Raw genomic sequence first — 20,552 nt, forward strand, 5'->3', positions numbered from 1 at the left:
TATGTTGCTCAGACTTGAACTCCTGAGTTCAAGTGATCTGCCTGCCTCGGTCTCCCAAACTGCTGGGATTACAGGGTGAGGCACTGCACCCGGCCAGTGTTGGTTTTTTTTTTTTTTTTTTTTTATTGTGGTAAAATACACATAACATGAAATATACCATTTCAGCTGTTTTTGATGTGTACAGTTCAGTGCATTAAGTACGTTCACATTGTTGTCCATCCATTTTCGTCATCTCCATCAGAAACTCTGCACCCGTTCAGTAGCTCCTCATTCTACCCTTCCCTGGTAACCTCTGTTCTACTTTCCGTCTCTGATGTATGTGTGTCTTTAATTTAGCAGGATGTGTGCTTTCATTCCAAATACTTCACAGAAGAGCTAAGAAGAATTTTTATAGAGGACACTGACTCAGAGACTGAGGATTTTGCAGGATTTACGCAGAGTGATCTGAATGGAAAGACTAATCCAGAAGTAATGGTAATAAATTACAACAGGAAGGGATGTGGGTGGTAATGTTTTTAATCCTGTTTCTGAATTAGAGTTTTACTTTCAAGAAGTCACTTCACAAGTGAAAATATTTTACTTTTTCTTACATGTTTCTTATAAGCAATTAACATAACCTAAAAAAATTGCTCCTGGAAGGCTAATCCCTGGTCCACCAGTCCATTATTCTCTTAGAGAAAATCCATTAATTTTCTCCTCATGCCTGTGGGGTCTGGGGATGTGTCCCTAGGCGTCCTTTATTGTCCTTCTCAAAGAATTTCTCTCTCTTGGCCAGGCGCGGTGGTTCATGCCTGTAATCCCAGCACTTTGGGAGGCCGAGCTGACCAATATGGTAAAACCCCGTCTCTACTCAAAATACAAAAATTAGCCAGGTGTGGTGGTGGACACCTGTAATTCAAGCTACTCGGGAGGCTGAGGCAGGAGGATTACTTGAACCCGGGAGGCGGAGCTTGCAGTGAGCCACTGCACTCCAGCCTGGGTGACAGAGCGAGACTCCATCTCAAAAAAAAAAACAAAAAACAGAAAACATTACCTCAAGAGTTTCTTAAACCTCTTTTATCTAAAAGGTTATCTTAGAGTGACAACTTCCTTGAGATACTTTCTTACTGTGTGTGAAGTGACAGTTTTTGGTTTGAAGTTAATTTGGCAAAAATTTGGCTGTGGTACAAGCTTGGTGTTCCCCATGCATTGTGGATTTGGATTTGTCATGCTTTTTAGTGTTAAAGATGACCCAGGCCTGCCTGGATTCTGGAGGGAAGTCTACTCTCAGCACTTCCTGTGAACAGACTTGTTAGTTGATTTGCACACAACACAGTTAGGCTGGTTTACTGCCCACTCGTGTTTGAATCTGAAGGTAACTTTAAGGCACAGCCTTTGGATTTAAGTGCAGAAATGTTTTCTGCTAAAAATAGCATACATTTATGCAAAAAATAAACATGCTACAGTATGAAGATGGAACATAGAGTTTAAGCCTCTTCACAGTCAGAAGCTGCTGAGGACTAAGTTTTGGCAGAGACTCTGTAGAGGTTAAATAAGCTGTGACTCCTAGGCCTGCCTTATCCTTCACTTGTCCTAGGAGAGAATGTAGAGCATAAAAGCCCACATGGTAGGCTGCTTTGTTTGATGGTGATTTTTTGCTATGAGTAGCAACATAGAGCTGTGCCAGCCTGGAGGCCCCAGGTCTCCTTTGGCTTTCTTTGCAGAAGCTGTTTGTGTAGCAGTTCATCAGTTCTGGCCAGCAAGTCCCCAGTTTCTTGCAGCACGATATTAAAATCCTTCTAAAACCCTAATGGGCATCATTTGTTAGTGACGTACTTATTTTCTGTTCTTTAGTGAAGTGATGTCTGGTAATTTGAAGCATTTGTGTTTCTAGTGAGAGAAAGTGAATTACCCCAGAAGCCTTCCCTCCCACCTGCCCCCAAGTCTGTGGACTGTGATGTGTTATGTAGATCATGATATAGCTTACAGTTCAGCACAGGCCCCTGCACATTTTATTTTAGAATCCAGTGAGAAGAAAAGCATTGTTGCCTCCCAGCCCAGCCCCCTGCCCACCCCTGTGGGAACTGGCAAGCCTATCTTTCTTGATAATGGGATATTGCTGTAACCTTGGTTTCCAGGGGCCTGCTGGCCGGATGCGAAATAGCCACATCCACGTGCTAGACCGGTGCTCTTCTCTCGGGTCTGATTCTGGGCTGCTGTGGACCATTTGTTCTTTCCTTCCTTCAGGCCTCTGTAGTGAGCCGTTCTACATCTAGTAAAGAGAGGCCTGTAGATGATGAGGATGGTAGATAAATGGATCAAAACTGAAGTTCTTCCCTGACAGTGTCCCCTAAAATTGGGTTCCTTTGCCGTACACTATTTTGAATTCTGAAGCTGTTAATATGGAAAGTTCAGGGTATTTAAAAAAATAGATAGATCAGTGCCGTATAGTGTTATTTCTCACTTGGCTTGGTGTGGATATACCAGGGTTGGCAGTTATCTGCATTTTTTTTTTCTCCCTCTGTCTTATTTCTAACTTTAGTCCAATGAGAATTTGAGGTTGGTGGTGGTCACTGGGGAAGAGGTAGAGTCCCTGAACTGATCCTGGGCCCATATTGGTGCCATTCCATGCTCTTGGTAGATTTTCAGAATTCCCAGATAATGGTTCCCACAGTTTTCTAACTTGTGGTCATGGAAGGATGTCCAGAAGATGTCCTGGATCTCACATACTTAAACCTGTCTTTGTACCACTGCTAAGAGTCCCGTCACATCTAAGCCATCGCCTAGGTGATGTAACCCTGTTACTGCCTTCCATATTTATTGTGTTCTCACTTGTAAAACGGAGCAATGTTTGAATGCTGGAGACCTTGTGGAATTTGAAAATGTCAGATGAGGATTTATGGAGTTGACTGAGTGGTGTTTTGCTACAACCTGTCAAGCTTCCTGGCCTGGTTTCACCTCATGGCTCTGAGGGTTCTACGGAAGGGAAAGGTGCCCCTTGACTGAGGACCCAGTGGCAGGTCATCTGGCTGTCCTGGGTCACTGCCCTGAGGTGCAATCAGCTCTCCTGCCCCGTTACTCAGGAGTCCGGTTCCTGCTATTTAGAGGAGACCAGTCAGCATTTTCCCCCCATAGCACCCTTTCCTGTCTGAAGATCACGTCTGTCAGGCATACCCTTTTTTGTGACTCTCTCTCCTCTTGCTGGTGCTCCTTGGTCGTCCCACAGTGGAGGAGCCCACCCTGTCAGTGTTTCGCTTATAGCCCTCATGTTCCCAGTGAAACCCAGTTCTGTCATGGGTGTGACAGTGCACCGTTCGGTAGTAGGTTGCCTGCTCTTTGATTTTATTCATCAACCAATTTCTTGGACATTTAAAGGAAATTCAGAGGGAACTCATAATATGAAGGGGAAGCTTTTCATTTTTCACTTTTTTCTCATATGCTGTCAGAGTTGTTTTAAATGCATGTCTTTTTTATGGGTCTGTAACAGTGTCTTTGTGCTTTTTCTTGCTCTTATTTTATTAGGTCGTGGAGTCAGATTTGAGTGATGATGGCAAAGCATCTTTGGTGAGTGAGGAAAAGGAAGATGAAGAAGAAGATAAGGCTACCCCAAGAAGAAGCAGGTCTAGAAGAAGTAGTATTGGTCTTCGAGTAGCCTTTCAGTTCCCCACCAAGAAGCTGGCCAACAAACCAGATAAAAACACTTCTTCCGAGCAGTTGTTTTCTAGCTCACGCTTACAGAATGAGAAAGAAACAGTTCTTGGAAGAAAGAAAGGCCGTAGACAGGTGGTGCAAAGGGAAGATTCTACCTCTGAGTCTGAGGACGACTCTCGGGATGAGAGCCAGGAGAGTTCGGATGCTCTGCTGAAAAGGACCATGAACATCAAGGAGAACAAAGCCATGGTGAGGCTTCACGGAGGGCACCCTGGGAGTTGGTATCAGGCTCTGGCAGCAGTTGCTGGGCTCCCAGAACCACTTTGCTCCTATAGTTGCTGCTGTTGCTTTGGGTTCTGTCAGGAAAATGTACTCTGGGTATTGTGTATCCTTTTTCTTTTCCAGAACCCAGAGCAGCTATTACATGATCAGCTCTGGTTTGGGAACAGAAAGAGATTCCCCAGGATCATTTTTAGCCCTTACACAGCGCCATCATGCTGCTTACTGTTGACAAGCTAAGTTCTAAGTATATAGTTGTGTTGGGGATGACAGGGGCTGAACAACTGGCCTGTTCCCAGCAGAGTAAAGCAGGGGAAGTGGGATGTCACCAAGTCCACTGAGGAGCTGCGAGGAGCAGGTTGGGCAGGTAGCTTTTCACCATGGAACCACTCTTCTGTGGTGACTGGCCCTGGTTCTGAGACTTCTCAAGGAATGGAAGAGGTCTAGGAATTAAAACAACCTCAATAGTGTTAATATTCACTCTAAAATGTCTTCATTAGAACAATGAATGGAACAAGGTGAAATCTTTGTTACATATATTTGGTTTTTCTATATGTAATCAATTACTGTTAATCTGATCATTGTAGAGAATCATTGTTTGCTTCATAATTGTTTACAGAGTTTTTTAAAATAGTTCTACGACTTATAATCACTGTTAGCATTTTTGTGTTTTTTTAATCTTTTCCTTTTAAAAAAAGAATGATGTAGTGATACTGTATATGCAAGCTTATATGTCTAATATAAATTATTTACAAAAATGGAATGCCTACTTTCGGGTTATTTTTATCCTAAGAAACATTTTTATTTAGCTAAGGGAAATTTTCAGCACTGTATCCATCTGCATCTTTAAAGTAAGAGCTATTTTCTTTATGATTTTTTTGGTGGCACTCATATAATTGTATAAACTAAAATGAATCCTAATTAAATTCTCTGGCATATTAATGCCTATTATTTGGTGTTATTGTTCACTTAGGAATATCTTCATAAATTACTTTGATTATTTATTTAAAGAATCTGATTTTTGGAGCTCTAACCATCGAAATAATCTTAATTGAGCTTTTTCTTTTCTGAACATCCTGAAACTTGAGACTCACATGTGCAAAATGAATTGTCCCAGGGTCACACTGCCTTGGGTTAGCCTCCGGGTCAGGATTGGAACCTCATGCGCTCCAGGTCTTGATCATTCCAGGACTGTTTTCCTGGTGTTGTGTTGTCCTTATATATAAGGAATGGGCTAGTGTTCATTCATATGAATGATGACATCAGTATCTCGGGTCTGGAGATAAAATCTTTACATGTGAGGTTAAAAGTATAACGTTGCGGGTTATGTAAACTATTGAAGTTAGGTTTCTTACGATAGCAAAACAGAAGACTTGAGATAGGTGTTGGATGACCTAACCCTGGAGCACTATTTATGTAAGATCCTTTCTTATGTTCTGAACTTCAGCTTGCCCAGTTATTGGCGGAATTGAACTCGATGCCAGATTTCTTCCCAGTACGAACCCCGACCTCAGCTTCTGTAAGTAGAACTCCTTATAATTATACCAATACTGATATATGGTGATCAGCTACCAGATGGCTTTTATTCAAGAGAGTCCCCAGTTGCCTCTGTCTGCACTCTTGATTTCAGAGGAAGAAAACAGTGAGGCGAGCCTTCTCGGAGGGAGAGATCACGCGGCGCATGAACCCGACCCGGAGTGCACGGCCTCCAGAGAAGTTTGCTCTAGAGAACTTCACTGTCTCAGCCGCCAAATTTGCAGAAGAGTTTTACAGCTTCCGAAGAAGGAAGACAATTAGTGGGGTATTTTCTGACTAATACGTGAATTCGTTTTTGTCTGAGCTACCATTCCTCCAAACGTGAACGCACATCACTGTCACCCCAGGGCTGTTTCTGACCCTGTGGGTCTGCGGCAGCTGAGAACTTGCATTTCTATCTGCTTCCCAGGTGATGCCGTTGCTCCCGAGATCATACTTTGAGAAGCAGCCCTGGTCTAAGCTGGAGGTCACAGAGAGAGTCTTTTATCCAAGCCGAGCTGAGAAGCAGCTCATTGGTTAGGACCCTGCTTTGATCTCTGCTGCAGGCAGTAAAGGCCTGTCCACAGCTCCAGTCAGCTTTGTGGTGTCCACTTCGTGGAAAAGTGCAGTGATTCCTCCTTGCCTTTCTGTTTTAGGCGTGAGGCGTTTCAAGCGATTTCAGTTTGGAGGGAGAAACTTTGGACTTATTTGTGGGTTTGGCTGTTCAGTGTGGTTCACCTCTTCAGAGAGTTTACAGCAAAGAACCAAAAACCTTGATTTTCTCCTTTATGACTGTATCGCCTTGCTGAGAAGGAAGCTTGGCAGGTGGCAGGAGCTCAGTAAATAACTAAATGAAATGGCTGCAGGGAAACAGAAGACGGAGAGGGTTAACATTAATGGTGCTAGATTTTTGAGAGTTTAAAATATTTATAATTTTTTTATAACTGTTCAAAACGTCGCACTCCAGGTTCTGCTTGTGTTCACTGTGCAGGGGAAGTGCCGGGAGTATAGACGACGTCACCGTATATCTTCTTTTCGGCCAGTGGAGGATATCACCGAAGAGGACTTAGAAAATGTTGCCATAACTGTTCGAGATAAAATCTATGATAAAGTTCTGGTAAATTGTATATTATGAGTAATTTGCATGATTGTCATTCTTATTAGGAGTCTAAAGCATTGATATTTGGAATCTCACTTGTTTTTAAAGTCTATCAGGGCTTATGCCATCTCACCAAGGGCCCAGAGCCAGGTTCTAAATTGGAGGGTCAAGGGTCAGCTGTACCTGGGAGGCAGCCTAGTGCAGTAATTCCCATCAGGACAGCAGTCTCTCTTAGGGATGCATACAATCTGGGGGAAGGGAAAGGTATAGTTCAAAAGGGATTTTTATATGTAACTTATGGTTTATATATTTATGTAGTTTTATGTTTTAAATACTTTAAAAAGTTAGTATATTTGGGGGGTAATATAACCATAGAAAATAAAGTTTGGCAGAATATCTGGTAGGAAACGGGTTAAATTTCTTTTAAATGGTGATTTAGAGGGAGGTTTTGCGTTTTGCTTTTTTTTGTGTTTTTCTGGATAATGGGACACTGTCAAGATAGTATTAAAATGCTTTAAATTTAGTTGTCAATATTAAAAAAAAATAGATTTCACATTGAAGATATCCAGGTCTGCAGAGCTAGGCTGGGGCCAAGGTGATGCCACCCAAGGTTCATTGCCACTCAGTCACTTGTCACCTTTCAGGGGCTCTGCCACCCCTGACTTAAGCTTTTCTCTGGTCTCTCTTCCTGACAGCCTGATCATTTCATTCCTTCTGGGTCTCTGCTCAGCCTCATCTGACCTAATATGCTTCTCTGGCCACAGACCTGTGATGGTTACATTCTAGAGTAGTAGTCCCCAACCTTTTTGGCACTGGGGACTGGTTTTGTGAAAGACAATTTTTCCATGGATTTGGGGGATGGGCAGGGGATGCTTTCAGGATGAAACTGTTCCACCTCAGATCATCAGGCATTAGAGTCTTTTAAAGGGTACACAACCTAGATCCCTCACATGCACAATTCACAGTAGATGGTTTGTGCTCCTATGAGAATCTAATGGTGCCACTGATCTGACAGGAGGAGGCAGAGCTCAGGTGGTGATGCTCACTCACCTGCTGCTCACTTCCTGCTGTGCAGCCCGGTTCCAAACAGGCCACAGACTGGTTCTAGCCTGGGGGCTTGGGACCCCTTGTTTAGAGACGATGCTGTGGTTCTTAGGAAAACAGTCCTGCTTCATTTGAGGAGACAGGTGGTATTTCTTCATACACTTGGAAATGCACATGATGGCATCTGGCCTCAGTGGGCATCAGCATATCCCTGTGTTCACCTGCTCACTGCCTTCCCCCCGTAGGGTAACACGTGCCATCAGTGTCGCCAAAAGACCATCGACACCAAGACAGTGTGTCGGAACCAGGGTTGCTGTGGTGTGCGAGGACAGTTCTGTGGACCATGCCTGCGGAACCGCTATGGGGAGGATGTCAGATCGGCGTTGCTGGACCCGGTAGGAGCAGCGTTTGCATTTGTTGTAAATTGTACTGATGAAGGAAGCAAGCTGAAGATGGGCTTCCTGGGTTCTCACTGGGAACTGGGAGGTCCAGAACTCTGGTTTTTCCCTTCCATTTGTATCTTAAGGCTCCAGGGAAAATGAAAAATAGGGATTCATTCTGGAAGGAGAGCAAGCTGACCAGTGAATAGAAGAATTTATGTTAGATTTTCCATTGTCAGAGCAAAACTTGCTTACAGTCTTCTAGTTTTATACAAGTAATCCCTGTACCTGTCCTTCAGCAGAGGGATTTCCCTCTCATTTGTTTTTCTGGGCCAGGCCGAGAGGGAGGTGTACACTGCAATATTGAGTGCTTTCTGTGTGCCTGGCACTGTGCAAGCTGTTGCTCACTCTTAGAAATTTGTTTAATCCCGTGAAATAGGTATATAACCTGTCTCTCTCTCAGCTCCCTTGGTAAAATGAGACATAGTATCATGGTGAGTAGGCATGACCTTGAGCCTGGGGCAGTCCTGCTCCCAAGTGTGGCATCTTAGGCAGCAGTCATGGGGTAAATATATCGTCCTCAATTGACCAGCATAAACTGCTGCTCAGGTTAGTCGTTCAACAAAAAACATACATTGAAAGGGCTGAAATTCACACCTTGATCTTTTGGAAACCTTGTGCTCCTAAACCAGGGCTGACATCCTAGGCCTGTGACTTGCACACTCACACAGGACCCTGTGCTTGGCCAAATGCTTACGAAACTCTCCATAATTTTTAAGCAGGGAGCCCTGAAAGGTGTCGTTTTTCAGTGTTTGCATGTGACGTGGGGTGATCAGCCTTCCTGCCTCGTGAGGAGCCCCCTGGGACATAGACTGAAAGATGCCATGTGATTAAAGGTTGGAGGAGAGGCCAGCTGAGCCAGTCTGGATCCGAATCCCAGTTCTTGCCAGAGCCTGTAGATAATGAGCGAAGTGTCTGCTGTCATCTCTCTGTTAGGACTGGGTGTGTCCCCCCTGTCGTGGAATCTGCAATTGCAGCTACTGTCGGAAGCGTGACGGTCGCTGTGCCACAGGAATCCTCATTCATCTGGCCAAGTTTTATGGTTATAACAATGTTAAGGAATATCTGGAGAGGTAAGTCTCCTGCAGCTTAAAAACAGCTTGAAATCCTGAGGCCGAGCATGGGCGATCCTCTTGGCAAATAGTTGTTGCCTGCCCCTGTAACTTATATAAACCACGAGTACCATCCATTCTGTATCTGTTTGCATTGGAAAAGCTCAGGCCCGATATTTTCCCTATTAGGGAATATTCTCCTTTGCTAGATTTTTCAACTCAACTCCATGTTGCCTTTAACCAAAATTTCTCCTTGAGGTGTATGACAGAAATGGAAGGAGTAAACAAGGCAGGCTGAGGGGAAACGACACAAATTATGAAGAGGCGGCCATAATCCTAGTGCGAACTGAGAGTTCAGGGCAAGAGGATAGAATGTACAAGTAGCTACAAGTTTCATTAACGTGATAAAATCTGAATCGTGGTTCTGGCATGCAGGAGTGAGGCAAGTCGTGCTTGGGGCGTACTGTACTGGAGGGTGTACCGATACTGATGCAGAAAATGTCAGGATTTCGAGTGTCAGGAGATATGGGTTCTGGCTTTGGCTTTGTACTCTTAGATGATTATAGAACCTCTCAAGCTTTGTACTAATTACTTACCAAATAGTTCTCATCTACTACTTACCAACTATTTCTCATCTTCTTCTCAGCTTACAAAAGGAGCTGGTAGAAGACAATTAAGAGGAAAACAGAACCAGCCACCTCACCATAGAGTACTCCAACAAGACATGCATACCATTTGTGCCTAAGATTTTTTACCGGTTGTGTTTTTATACAGAAATTCTTTGTAGAGATTACTGTTTCTAAATACTATTTTTTTTAAGATTGTTTATATGCTTACAGAGATTTCTCAGGAAGACAGCAGAGCAGAGGAATCTATATAGATGTATGCACAGACCTATTTGTATGCTGAATTTTGTTCAGTGATTAAAAAGCACAGTTTAAATGGGGTGGGGTTAAAAAAGCACAGTTTAAATGGGATGGGGTTAAAGTTCAGATAAGTTAGAGAGAAAACATTGTATGAGCAGCTCCTGCCTTGATCTTTTTGGCTTCCCAAACAGTAACTCCAGGCCAAGTTTGCCTTAGCACAAGTGACCACAGTTTAATTTAATAGACCACACACATCGTTTAACCTGCTCTTGGTCATTGAAAATTTACACTGAACAAAGTGCAGTTAACTGCAGAACAGTTTTACTAAAACTTGACTGAACAAAAGGGGACTGTCAACATTGTAGACACTGGAGGCCTCACAGAGTGCTAGCCTCTTCCTTCAGGACTCACCTGGGGCCTGCTGCTTTTATATTTTAAAAGAGTTTAAGGGCTAATAATTTTTATTTTTTTTATTTTTATTTTTTTATATTTTTCTTAAATTTTGAGACGGAGTCTTACTCTGTCGCCCAGGCTGGATCTCAGCTCACTGCAAGCTCCGCCTCCCGGGTTTACGCCATTCTCCTGCCTCAGCCTCCCGAGTAGCTGGGACTACAGGCGCCCGCCACCTCGCCCGGCTAGTTTTTTTGTATTTTTTGGTAGAGACGGGGTTTCACCGTGTTAGCCAGGATGGTCTCGATTTCCTGACCTTGTGATCCACCTGTCTCGGCCTCCCTAAGTGCTGGGATTACAGGCTTGAGCCACCATGCCCGGCCAATAATTTTTAATTTAATTGGTTGGTTGTTTAAGAACTAAAATCTCCTTTCTGGCTGCATTGCTTTTGCATGTTCAGATGTGATATACATTTTTTTGAGATGGAGTCTTGTTCTGTTGCCCAGGCTGGAGTACAGTGGTGCAACCTCGGCTCACTGCAACCTTTGCCTCCTGGGTTCAAGCGATTCTTCTGCCTCCTGAGTAACTGGAACTACAGTTGTGTGCCACCACACCCGGTTAATTTTTTGTAGTTCTAGCAGAGATGGGGTTTTACCATGTTAGCCAGGATGGTATCGATCTGACCTCGTGATCCACCTGCCTCGGCCTCCCAAAGTGCTGGGATTACAAGCGTGAGCCACCGCACTCAGCCCTGAATAAGTTTATAATATTTTGTCTGATTTTCTCTCTCCCTTCTTCACTTTTTAAGGATAGCGTTGAAAAAAGAATGCACGTGCGAGTTACTAAAAAGTTGTAATAGGATACATTAATGTGCATGGGAATAGTGCAGCAACACAATAGAAAATCCTCACTGCACTCCAGCCGAGGCTAGAGTTATCTTACACTTCTAGCAGCAGAGCCACTCCGGCTAGAACCCATTTTGCAGTCTTCTCTTTGCTCTTCAGCCTGAAGGTCCAGATGTAGCTGGGGCCTCTCAGTTTGGTTCTGTACACAGGGCACTCGTAGGTCTGTTTGGTTTCTTGTCTCTCCACGGGGGTGGCTTTTGCAAAGATGACCGGCATAGGGCATGTCAGCTCCTTGAGATGGGCTTCAACAATGGTTCCTGATTGGGTGTCCCAGCGGGCGCCTATAGCAAAAACACAACGGTTGCAATTGTGTGGCAGGTTGCTACTGATGATCAAGTTGTTTGATGCAATAAACATTCTGGTTTTGTCATACTTTTTTGCTTGTCAGTGGTATTTTTACTGAGCTGGCCAGACTGAGCTTTGAAAGGTAGGTTACCCTGCCTGCAGTGGAGGCACTGCTTTGCTTCCATGCTTAGTGGCTAAACTTTCCTGTAGAAGTAATCTGATTTTATGAAATGGGATTCTAAGAGAATTCACATACATTAAACTAGTTTGCCCTCCCTTTAAATCTGCAGTTCAACACATTCCCTCCCCGTTGCACCTTATTCTCTGACACCAAGTTCCAGTCTTTCATTTATGTCAGAACTTGTGGCACTTGCTTTAAAGTAAAAAAGGAACATCTTGGTAGGGACTAAGTGTCCTGTAGAATAAATACGTGGCCAGATAAATTTGGAAAATATTGCATAGTGTAGCCCCCTCTCAGAGCATCTTCAAGGCGTGGAGAAGTCTTGTAGTAAAATATTATTAGAGCAAATTTACTGACAGTTTTTAAAATCATTATATTGAAAAGCAAAATAATGTAAATTCAGTCTGAGTCTAAAGTTATTCAGTGGCATTACCACCCAGATACATGTGCAAAATTTAAGTGATAGCCATTACCCCAAATATTACACAATTTGGTTCACATTGGACACACATCCCAGCATTTAAATTGTTTAAGAGGAAGAAATGAGATGATGACTAGCATAAGGTTACTGCGTGAGTGAGGAGATGCTGAGAAACAGTAAGAGGACAAACACCGATCTGAACCTGAGTAAGGAAAAGGTTCCCCACTTACTCCTTGGGGTGTCTTACCCTCCATGAAGAGTCCGTGGAGGTATGCACCTTCCCTTGGCGGGTGGCCATAATCTTCCTTTGTTTTTTTGGTAACATCAACAGTCAAGCACGTTTTATCCAGTGGCCACTCATTTTTTCGAGCCATCGTCTGCATGATTGCTTTGGAAACATAACAAACATTGAATAGGATAAAAATGTTGCATATAAGGTTCCCAGGAGCTACCATAAATTGAGGCATCCTTTAGTCCCATAGGGTGTTTTAGGTTTTTGGGCATTTGCACGTGGCTTTGCTGGAGCAGGCTTTGACCAACTAAGGCCCGCAGGACAAGCTCGCTGTTTCTGTAAATAGTTTTATTGGAATAGCCACAGCCATTTGTGTATTGTCTGTGGTTTTTGCACTACAATAGAGTAGCTATGCGGCCCTTTCCAGAAAATGTTTACTAGAGGACACCATGCCCCACCTCACTTGGCTGCTCTTGCTGCTATAGGAGGCCTTTTCCCGCCTGCTGCTACTCGCCTGTCCAGGACTTTGTTTCCTCTGTAGCTGCTGGTCCTTTCTATAATGGCTGCTGCTTGAGGATTGGTTAGCAGGGCAAAGAGATGCCATCATAGGTAAACAGCGCAGGGCTTCTGGTAGGGTATGGTCCTGTCTGCATCAGGGACTGCAACTGCCTCAGCCCTTACCAGTTAGGAAGGACTGAGGGTTGAAGAAACCAGAGAGCCACACGACAGCCGGAAGGGCAAGGTCTTGTGTCCAAGTATCGAGTTCTCGGCATCGCAGGAGGAGGTCATTGAACCTGGTTTACGGGAGGTAGGAAGAAATAAACTTGTTCAGTAAAATAGCCATTTTCCAATATGTTCTGGTGGTGCGGGGGGCGGTTAGGGCAGGGTGGTGGTAGAGAAGGATACCACTGGTAGCTGGTCAACTCGTTCCTTGACAATTTGCAGGGCACTGTCCCTTTAAAGGGCTAGTTTGTTTCCCATTGGGGACTTGATGCCTGTAGCTCTTAACAGTAGGGCAAGATACACTGAGAAATGTGGAAAACTCATTTCCATTTATGCAACAACTTTTATTAGAGCCTCTTCATGCTATATGGGGACTGTACAAAGGTCCTCACCCTGCTGTTACGTACATGTTCTCTTCTCGGCTCCTCACAATTGGGCAAGGTAGGAAATATCTGCAGTTGACCTATAAGGAAGCTGGCTCACAGAGGCTAGGGACAGATGAACCTCTTTGATAAAATTAAGAGACAAGTGACACCTTGAATCGTCAGTTTCAGAGGCTGCCTAAAGGGGACCAGGAGAATGGAGTAGAGAGAGCATAGCCTCAATGTAAAAGCCAGAGTTCTCCAGAAGGAAGGGCTGGCACTGAAGTTTTCTAGGACCTTGTCTGCTTCAGAGTTGCAAAGGAAGTGGGGGTGAATGAGGAAACACCCTGACAAACCACATGGCAGAAAATGTCTGCCTGAGATATTTGGCTGACTGGGCTGTGAAGAAGAAAAGGTTCAGAATACTCACGTTCAAACTTAAGTCACCACAAGGAAAATTCCTGTGTCTGGACCTATATTAAATTCTTCCAGATAGCTAGATCAGAAAAAGCATACTGATGGTAAGAAGAAACAGCATAGGCACCACACAAAGGAAAAAGGCAAAGAACAAGAAAAGCAAAGGCAGGCAGACATTTCTCTCAAAATGTTGCCATCATGAGGATAAACACTGCAGCCAATTTGTAATAACTAAAACAAGTGATTGTTGATACAAACAAGATCATGACTTCGAAGGGATCAGGTAGGAAAAAGTAAGGAAATTAAGTTTGAAGACCCCAGAAAAGAAGTAGAAAATACAGAAATGAAGCAAAAAGTGAAACAGCGTAAGGGAGAATAATAAAAACAAATGAAAGTGAAGAGGTAAAGGGATAGAGTGAAAGCAATAAAATGAAAGCTGAAATGAGGCCAGATGTGGTGGCTCACATCTATAATCCCAGCACTTTGGGAGGCTGAGGCAGGTGGATCACTTGAGGTCAGGAGTTCGAGACCAGCCTGGCCAACATGGTGAAACCCCATCTCTACTAAAAATACAAAAGTTGGCCGGGCATGGTGGCACATGCCTGTAATCCCAGCTACCAGGGAGGCTGAGGCAGGAGAATTGCTTAAACCCAAGTGGCAGAGGTTGCAGTGAGCTGCGATCACATCACTGCACTCCAGCCTAGGCAACAGAATGAGAATCTGTCTCAAAAATATATATATATAATTCTAGAAAATTTGAGTTTTCCTAAATTATACCTCTGAATCTATATAATCAAGGGCACATCATGTTCCAAGAAAATTTGGTAGACAGTAATCAATACTAATATAAAGAATAATATGAACAATAAAGATAAAGAATCCCTGGATGGCCAGGGGAAAACATGAAGCCATTTATAAAGGGAAAAGAAGTATGCTAGCTTTTTACATCTCCATGGCAGCATTTGACAAGAGGAGAGTGATGGTTACAAAGGCCTCTAACTGAGGGTGTTACTATTTTTTAATAACTAGCCAAACTGTCATTCAGGTATAGATAGAAGAGTATATGGCATGAAAAACCACCAGCAAATCCAACAAACAGGAAGCTTTATAACCCAGGAAATAGAGAAGTCTTGAAGAAAATACTTATTTGTAAGTATATTTAAATTTCTCAGGAAAAGAGAATAGTCATAAGAAGGAAATTATGAAACTAGGCTGGGCACCCTTCCAAAAATATAAACAACCTGGAACTGAAAATTATGGACAATGAAATTTATTTTTTGAGACAGGGTCTTGCTCTGTCACCCAGGCTGGAATGCAGTGGCATGATCATGGCTCATTGCACCCTTGACCTCTTGGGCTCAAGCAATCCTACCACCTCTACACCTTGAGTAGCTAGGACTGCAGTCGCATGCCACCACACCTGCTAATTTTTATTTTATTTATTTTATTATTTTTTTTTTAGAGGCAGGGTCTCATTATGTTGCCTAGGCTGGCTTCGAAATCCTCTGCTCAAGTGATCCTCCTGCCTTGCCCTCCCAAAGTGCTGGGCATGAGCCACTGCACCCAACCTGGACAATGAAAATCTAAATAAGAGAAGAAACAGATTGGATACAGTTGAAGATGTAATGAAGATCACCCGGAACTGATGAAGTCTACAAGTATACTGCTGAGAGATACACTGAAAACGTTAAGAGGTCTGGCAGATAAATGTAGACGTGGAGAATAGAGAGAAAGATGATATTTGGAGAAAAAAGCGCTCAGAATAAAAGCTATGGATGGAGTCTCACATTTATAACAGTACTTTAAAAATCCACACCTCAATACGATAGTAAAATTGTTTAACATCAAGGGTAAAGAGAAACATTTTAAAACTTTACTTGGGAAGGAATGCAAATATTTAAGACCAGACCCACCTTCTACAATCAATGCTAGAAAACCATGGAGTTAGAACATCCAAGTCCTGAAGGAAAAATAATTGTTGTGTCCTGGAATTCTACGTAGAAGTAAACTATCAGTCAAGAATGAGAGTGCAGTAAGGACAGTTTCAGATACACAAGATGATTGCATCCCCTGCCCCGCAAGCCCTGCTCTGTATTTTATACTCTGATTAAAAGAAAAAAAAAAAAAAAGCCCAGAACAAGATACCAAAAAAAGCAATGATGAGCAGAGAAATCAGTACAGTATATTGAAGCAAAAATAATGATTGACCACAAGCAAAACAGAACAAAAGTAATGTGGTTTAAAATAAGATGGAACTACAATTCCAGACCAGAAGGAGGCTGGTGTTCAGAGGGAAGCTGAAGGGTCTAACATTGTGTTAGAAAAATCAAAAATGTGTGCTACAATGTACAGAGTCTCCACTAATATAATAGGAATGGTACAGGGATAGTTGAGGTTCATGGAATAATGATTCAGGAAAGCAGGGGGAAAGAAAGTCAGCACCGAAAAGCCAGGAATAAAGAGCTTTGTGAAACTTCCTGAATTGTCTGCCAAGACCAAGGAGCAATTAGGTGTAACATCAGCCTTCAGTGATCTGTGAATTTCTGCCCTAGCTTTGTGACACATCTCTGCAGTTATACCCCCAGTCTAGTTTACTGCATACTGCATACCATATTACAAACTTTCAAAAGTTGTCTATGAGAAGGCATAGAAATCTCAGGTTTGCAAAGTAAAGTTACAAGATGACACAAAGGCAAATTCAAGTTGCTTTCCATGGCCATTTAACTCTTACAACAACTCAGTGAGGGGATTCTATTGCCATCTACATTTTTCAGATTTAAAAAAGAGACAGATTATTTTGTCTAAGATCATATACCCAATGAGTGAGAGGCAGAATTTGAATCTTGCTCTGACCCTGTCCTTTGACTGATTTTTGCCTTTGATTCAATATACCAAGTAAACTCAAATGAAATTGGTGGAAGAGTTTTTACAGTTACAGGTTGAGTACAGTCACAAAGCCCAGTCTGCATAGTTCTTAGGAAGCATTATTCAGAACACTAACCCAGCACTGAGGCTGCTCAGGGCCAGTGGCAGTGAGGATGGGGTAGCTTACCACTGGGCTAGGCCATAAGTAGAAGGATAAGCCAGTTTGCTCCAAGTGTCTGGTACCATGTCATAACTCAATGCAAACTGCTGGGCTTCCAGAGCAGGAGATAATGCCAATTCCCCCTTGCATGGAGAAAAAAAGCCACATAGTGAATATCTTCCAAAGTGCTAAAGTCTGCTATAGCCTCACTTTAAGCTTACCTTCAAACTAAGGTCCAGTTGTTCAAGTGATATACGTATTTCCCGAATGAGAATATTCATCCTTTCACATTCTTGGAAGCAAACAAGAACATATGGGCTTCTATTTGAATTTTTTTGCATTATCTCTGCCATGTTGAACTCTTCTGGAAGTTTCTCCAAAATGTCATCCAAGACATTCTTAACCTTAAAATATTAAAACAAAGATTTAGCTCCTTTCTATTTCAGTTTTGGTCATGGTGACTATGTATATCCTCTACTTTTTGAAGTTCCAGAATATATCATACAATTTCTGAAGATGCCTGCGAATGCATTTGAAAGATGCCTACGGCTCCCAGGAGGTGGGTGGCGTGGCAGTGCCAACTCCCTCAGCTGCCTCATTGGTGCTTCTGCACCAATGCCAGCACTCCCCCTTCCATGGAGCCGCAAATCTAGTCAAGAAGGAGCTACAGTTATTTGCAGTTTATTCACTTAACATTTAGGGAGTATAGAACTGTCATCAACTACATGTTATTTATATGTAAAGATACGATCAGAGGAAGTAGAAGCCTATTATTTGGGTACTGTATTTTATAATCTGCTAAATTAACAAGATCCTTTTAAAAGCCACGTGAACCAGGGGCTGGGCACAGTGGCTCACGCCTGTAATCCCAGCACTTTGGGAGGCCAAGATGGGCAGATCACGTGAGGTCAGGAGTTCAAGACCAGCCTGGCCAATCTGGTAAAACTCTGTCACTACTAAAAATACAAAAATTAGCTGGGCATGGTGGAGCGTGTCTGTAATTCCAGCTATTTGGGTGACTGAGGCATGAGAATCGCTTGAATTTGGGAGGTAGAGGTTGCAGTGAGCCAAGATGGTGCCAGTGCACTCCAGCCTGGGCAGCAGAATGAGACTGTCTCAAAAAATAAAAAATAAAAGTCACATAACCCAAATAAGCCTTTTAAGCATAAGCAAATTCTGGTGAACTATGATGCTGCCCTCCCAATCACGGCATCCTAAAATTCCTAGAGCAATTTAGATCAACATTTTTAACAAAGAAACTTCTATCTTCTGTAGTTGCTCTGAAGGAATGAAAGATTTGTATATTAAAGGTATGAGTATGTACATGGTATTCATTCTATCTAGACAGCACCACTGAGCTGGAGAAACCAGTCAATATCTAGAGAGGAGAAAAGATGGAAGAACTTTGCCTGTCCTTAGCCTCAAGCAGCTTTCCTTCTTTCCTTGGTTTCTCAGACTACTGCCTCTGGTTCTGACATCATGCCTGCCAGCTGGCATCACTCTGACAGGTAATTTATCTGGCCCTGAAATCTTGAACTCATTTACAGCAGGGGTAGACAGTATATCCAAATGGCCATAGGCATGTGAAAAGATGCTCAATATGATTCCTCAACTGAGTACTGCAAAGTTAAAACCACTATGAGATATCATTACCCTTACAAAATCACAAAAAGAGCAACTGGAACTCACATGCACTGCTGGTGGGAGAGTAACTGGTACAACCACTTGAGAAAACTGATTGGGAATACTATTAAAGCTAAACATTATACCCTATTATCTGGCAATCCCACTTCTGGGTATAGAGAAATGGGTAGTAGGAATGGATGCCTTTGGGAGTTATATTGACTGTAGAAGAATGTTCATGGTTGTGATATTTCTATAAAAGTGAAAAACAAGAAAAACCCAAGCATTCATTCACAGTAGAATGAAGAATTTTATATTCATATAAAATTCAAAACAGAAATGAACCATTGGTACATGAGCAACATGGATGAATCTCACAAATGTAATACAGAATGAAAGGAGTTAGACATGGATGAATGCACACTGTATGATTTCATATATTTTGAATTAGGTAAAGCTAATCTGTGATGATGGAGGTAAAGATATTGATTATCTCTGGGGTAGACGAGGGGTACGTTGACTGATAAAGGGCATGAGTATCCTGGAGTGTTGGAAATGTTATTTTCATCTAGGTGGTGGTTAGATGAGTATAAACCTAGGTAAAAACTTAATAGATTTGCACAATTAAGATTAGTACACTTCAGTACAAGTAAGTTATACCTCAATGAAAAAGAAAAGGAAGGAAAGGTTCTCTACCTTTTCTTCTGTAGACTGCCCCAGTTCATCACCACTGAGTGCATTACTGGGCTGCATCTCCAGCAAAGTTCTGAAGAGAATGTTGGATGTCACTGTCAGGAATTCTATTTCAGCATTTGGGTGGAGGCCGTACAGTGCCGGGCTTTCTGGAGGAAGCATCTCCTCTATGTACTGGTGGTAGCCTGCATAATCTAGGTAGGGTGGGGCAGCAAATCCTGGTGCCAGCATCAGTTCATCTTCAATCTTCAACCACAAAAGAAAAGTCAGTTATTCCAAATGTAGGTAGGCATCCATTTTCACTTCCTCAACACTTCGAGAAGACCCTGACAAGAAGGCCCCAGCACAATGCTGGCTGAGTAGCAGGCTCCCTAAACTGTTTTATAATCAACCATTCTGCTCTATATGCAACACCAGACTGATGTCTGGGGAGGATCCCAAGGAACACCCATTAATCCTATCCCTAAGAAGACTCAGTTTGCAGTGTGCATGGGGCAGTGTGATACATGCACATAAAAGGAATGAGCCATCGCGGAGCCTGGGCTACCCTATAACACACTCCTATTCATTGATTCTCCCAACCATCCCCATTTCCCAGAGAGGAAATCAAGACTCTGATGTGAATTTGCTGAGGTAGACATTTGATTTAAATCTTAATTCTGAACTCATTTTAGTAGGACTCTATAGCCTGTACTTCCCCAGGGCACCATACTTCCCACAGTACTGCATCCCATCATTTTATATATGATGTGAATTTATATACCTGAATTTTATAAATATAAATCATGATACATGCATTTAATGAAAAATGTGTGTGTATATAAGTACCATTTATAGGCCATATATACTAGGAGTCAAATGGATCCTACCTTCCCAGGACTTTGAGCTACTCACAGCAGAGTCTGTCTTGTTTAGGATCCACAGACCCTGAGAGCTAAATACAGTTACCTACTGAGTGAAAGGCTGGAGAAAGTGGGCTTTTATCATGCCCATCTACTTTAATAAGGCTGGGGCAAGAGGGTAGACATTCCATTTAGAGGGAAGTTTTGAACAAAGGCAACGTGAATAGCAATAACAAACCCTCTAAACATTAGAACGTAGAACTTCAAAATGTAACAAAAGAATTTATGAGCCTGAGTCTCTGACCAGCCATAAACACAGAGTCAATCAAGTGCTTACAATTTTCTAAGTGACAGTATAATCTCAGATTTATTTTTCCCTGATTGCTCTTTGGTTTACAGGGACCATTAACCCCTCTGTCTTAATTCTCCCAGTCTCTTGCACCATAAATCCTGCCTGTATGTGCACTTAAATGTACAGGGGAATGTTATTTTTAAACTATCACCTAATGTAGCTATTTTCTGCCTAGA

General features: G+C 42.6%; 2 protein-coding genes across 5 annotated transcripts in view; one reads left to right on the top strand and one right to left on the bottom strand.

Annotated features, from left to right (window-relative positions):
• CDCA7L (cell division cycle associated 7 like) overlaps positions 1-10,473 on the top strand; it is a 44,497-nt gene extending 34,024 nt beyond the window's left edge. Inside the window, exons 3-10 of one of the 4 annotated variants that reach the window (XM_023215958.1) lie at positions 337-474; positions 3,502-3,879; positions 5,357-5,428; positions 5,540-5,710; positions 6,416-6,541; positions 7,813-7,962; positions 8,944-9,080; positions 9,706-10,473. In XM_023215958.1, coding sequence (XP_023071726.1) covers positions 337-474; positions 3,502-3,879; positions 5,357-5,428; positions 5,540-5,710; positions 6,416-6,541; positions 7,813-7,962; positions 8,944-9,080; positions 9,706-9,736 — 1,203 coding nt within the window. In that variant the 3' untranslated portion in view covers positions 9,737-10,473. Of the gene's footprint in view, positions 1-336; positions 475-3,501; positions 3,880-5,356; positions 5,429-5,539; positions 5,711-6,415; positions 6,542-7,812; positions 7,963-8,756; positions 9,081-9,705 lie in introns of those variants that run through there. The other 3 variants (XM_023215959.1, XM_023215960.1, XM_023215961.1) reach the window with 3 other exon arrangements.
• A 540-nt stretch (positions 10,474-11,013) lies between these two features.
• Positions 11,014-20,552, bottom strand: part of DNAH11 (dynein axonemal heavy chain 11) — a 371,689-nt gene continuing 362,150 nt past the window's right edge. The window contains exons 77-82 of the mRNA XM_031935967.1: positions 19,186-19,428; positions 17,088-17,270; positions 16,894-17,009; positions 13,021-13,133; positions 12,355-12,495; positions 11,014-11,501 (exon numbers count right to left, since the gene is read on the bottom strand). Coding sequence (XP_031791827.1) covers positions 11,254-11,501; positions 12,355-12,495; positions 13,021-13,133; positions 16,894-17,009; positions 17,088-17,270; positions 19,186-19,428 — 1,044 coding nt within the window. The 3' untranslated portion in view covers positions 11,014-11,253. The remainder of the gene's footprint in view (positions 11,502-12,354; positions 12,496-13,020; positions 13,134-16,893; positions 17,010-17,087; positions 17,271-19,185; positions 19,429-20,552) is intronic.

This window comes from Piliocolobus tephrosceles, chromosome 8 (assembly GCF_002776525.5).
Source record: "Piliocolobus tephrosceles isolate RC106 chromosome 8, ASM277652v3, whole genome shotgun sequence".
Taxonomy (NCBI): domain Eukaryota; kingdom Metazoa; phylum Chordata; class Mammalia; order Primates; family Cercopithecidae; genus Piliocolobus; species Piliocolobus tephrosceles.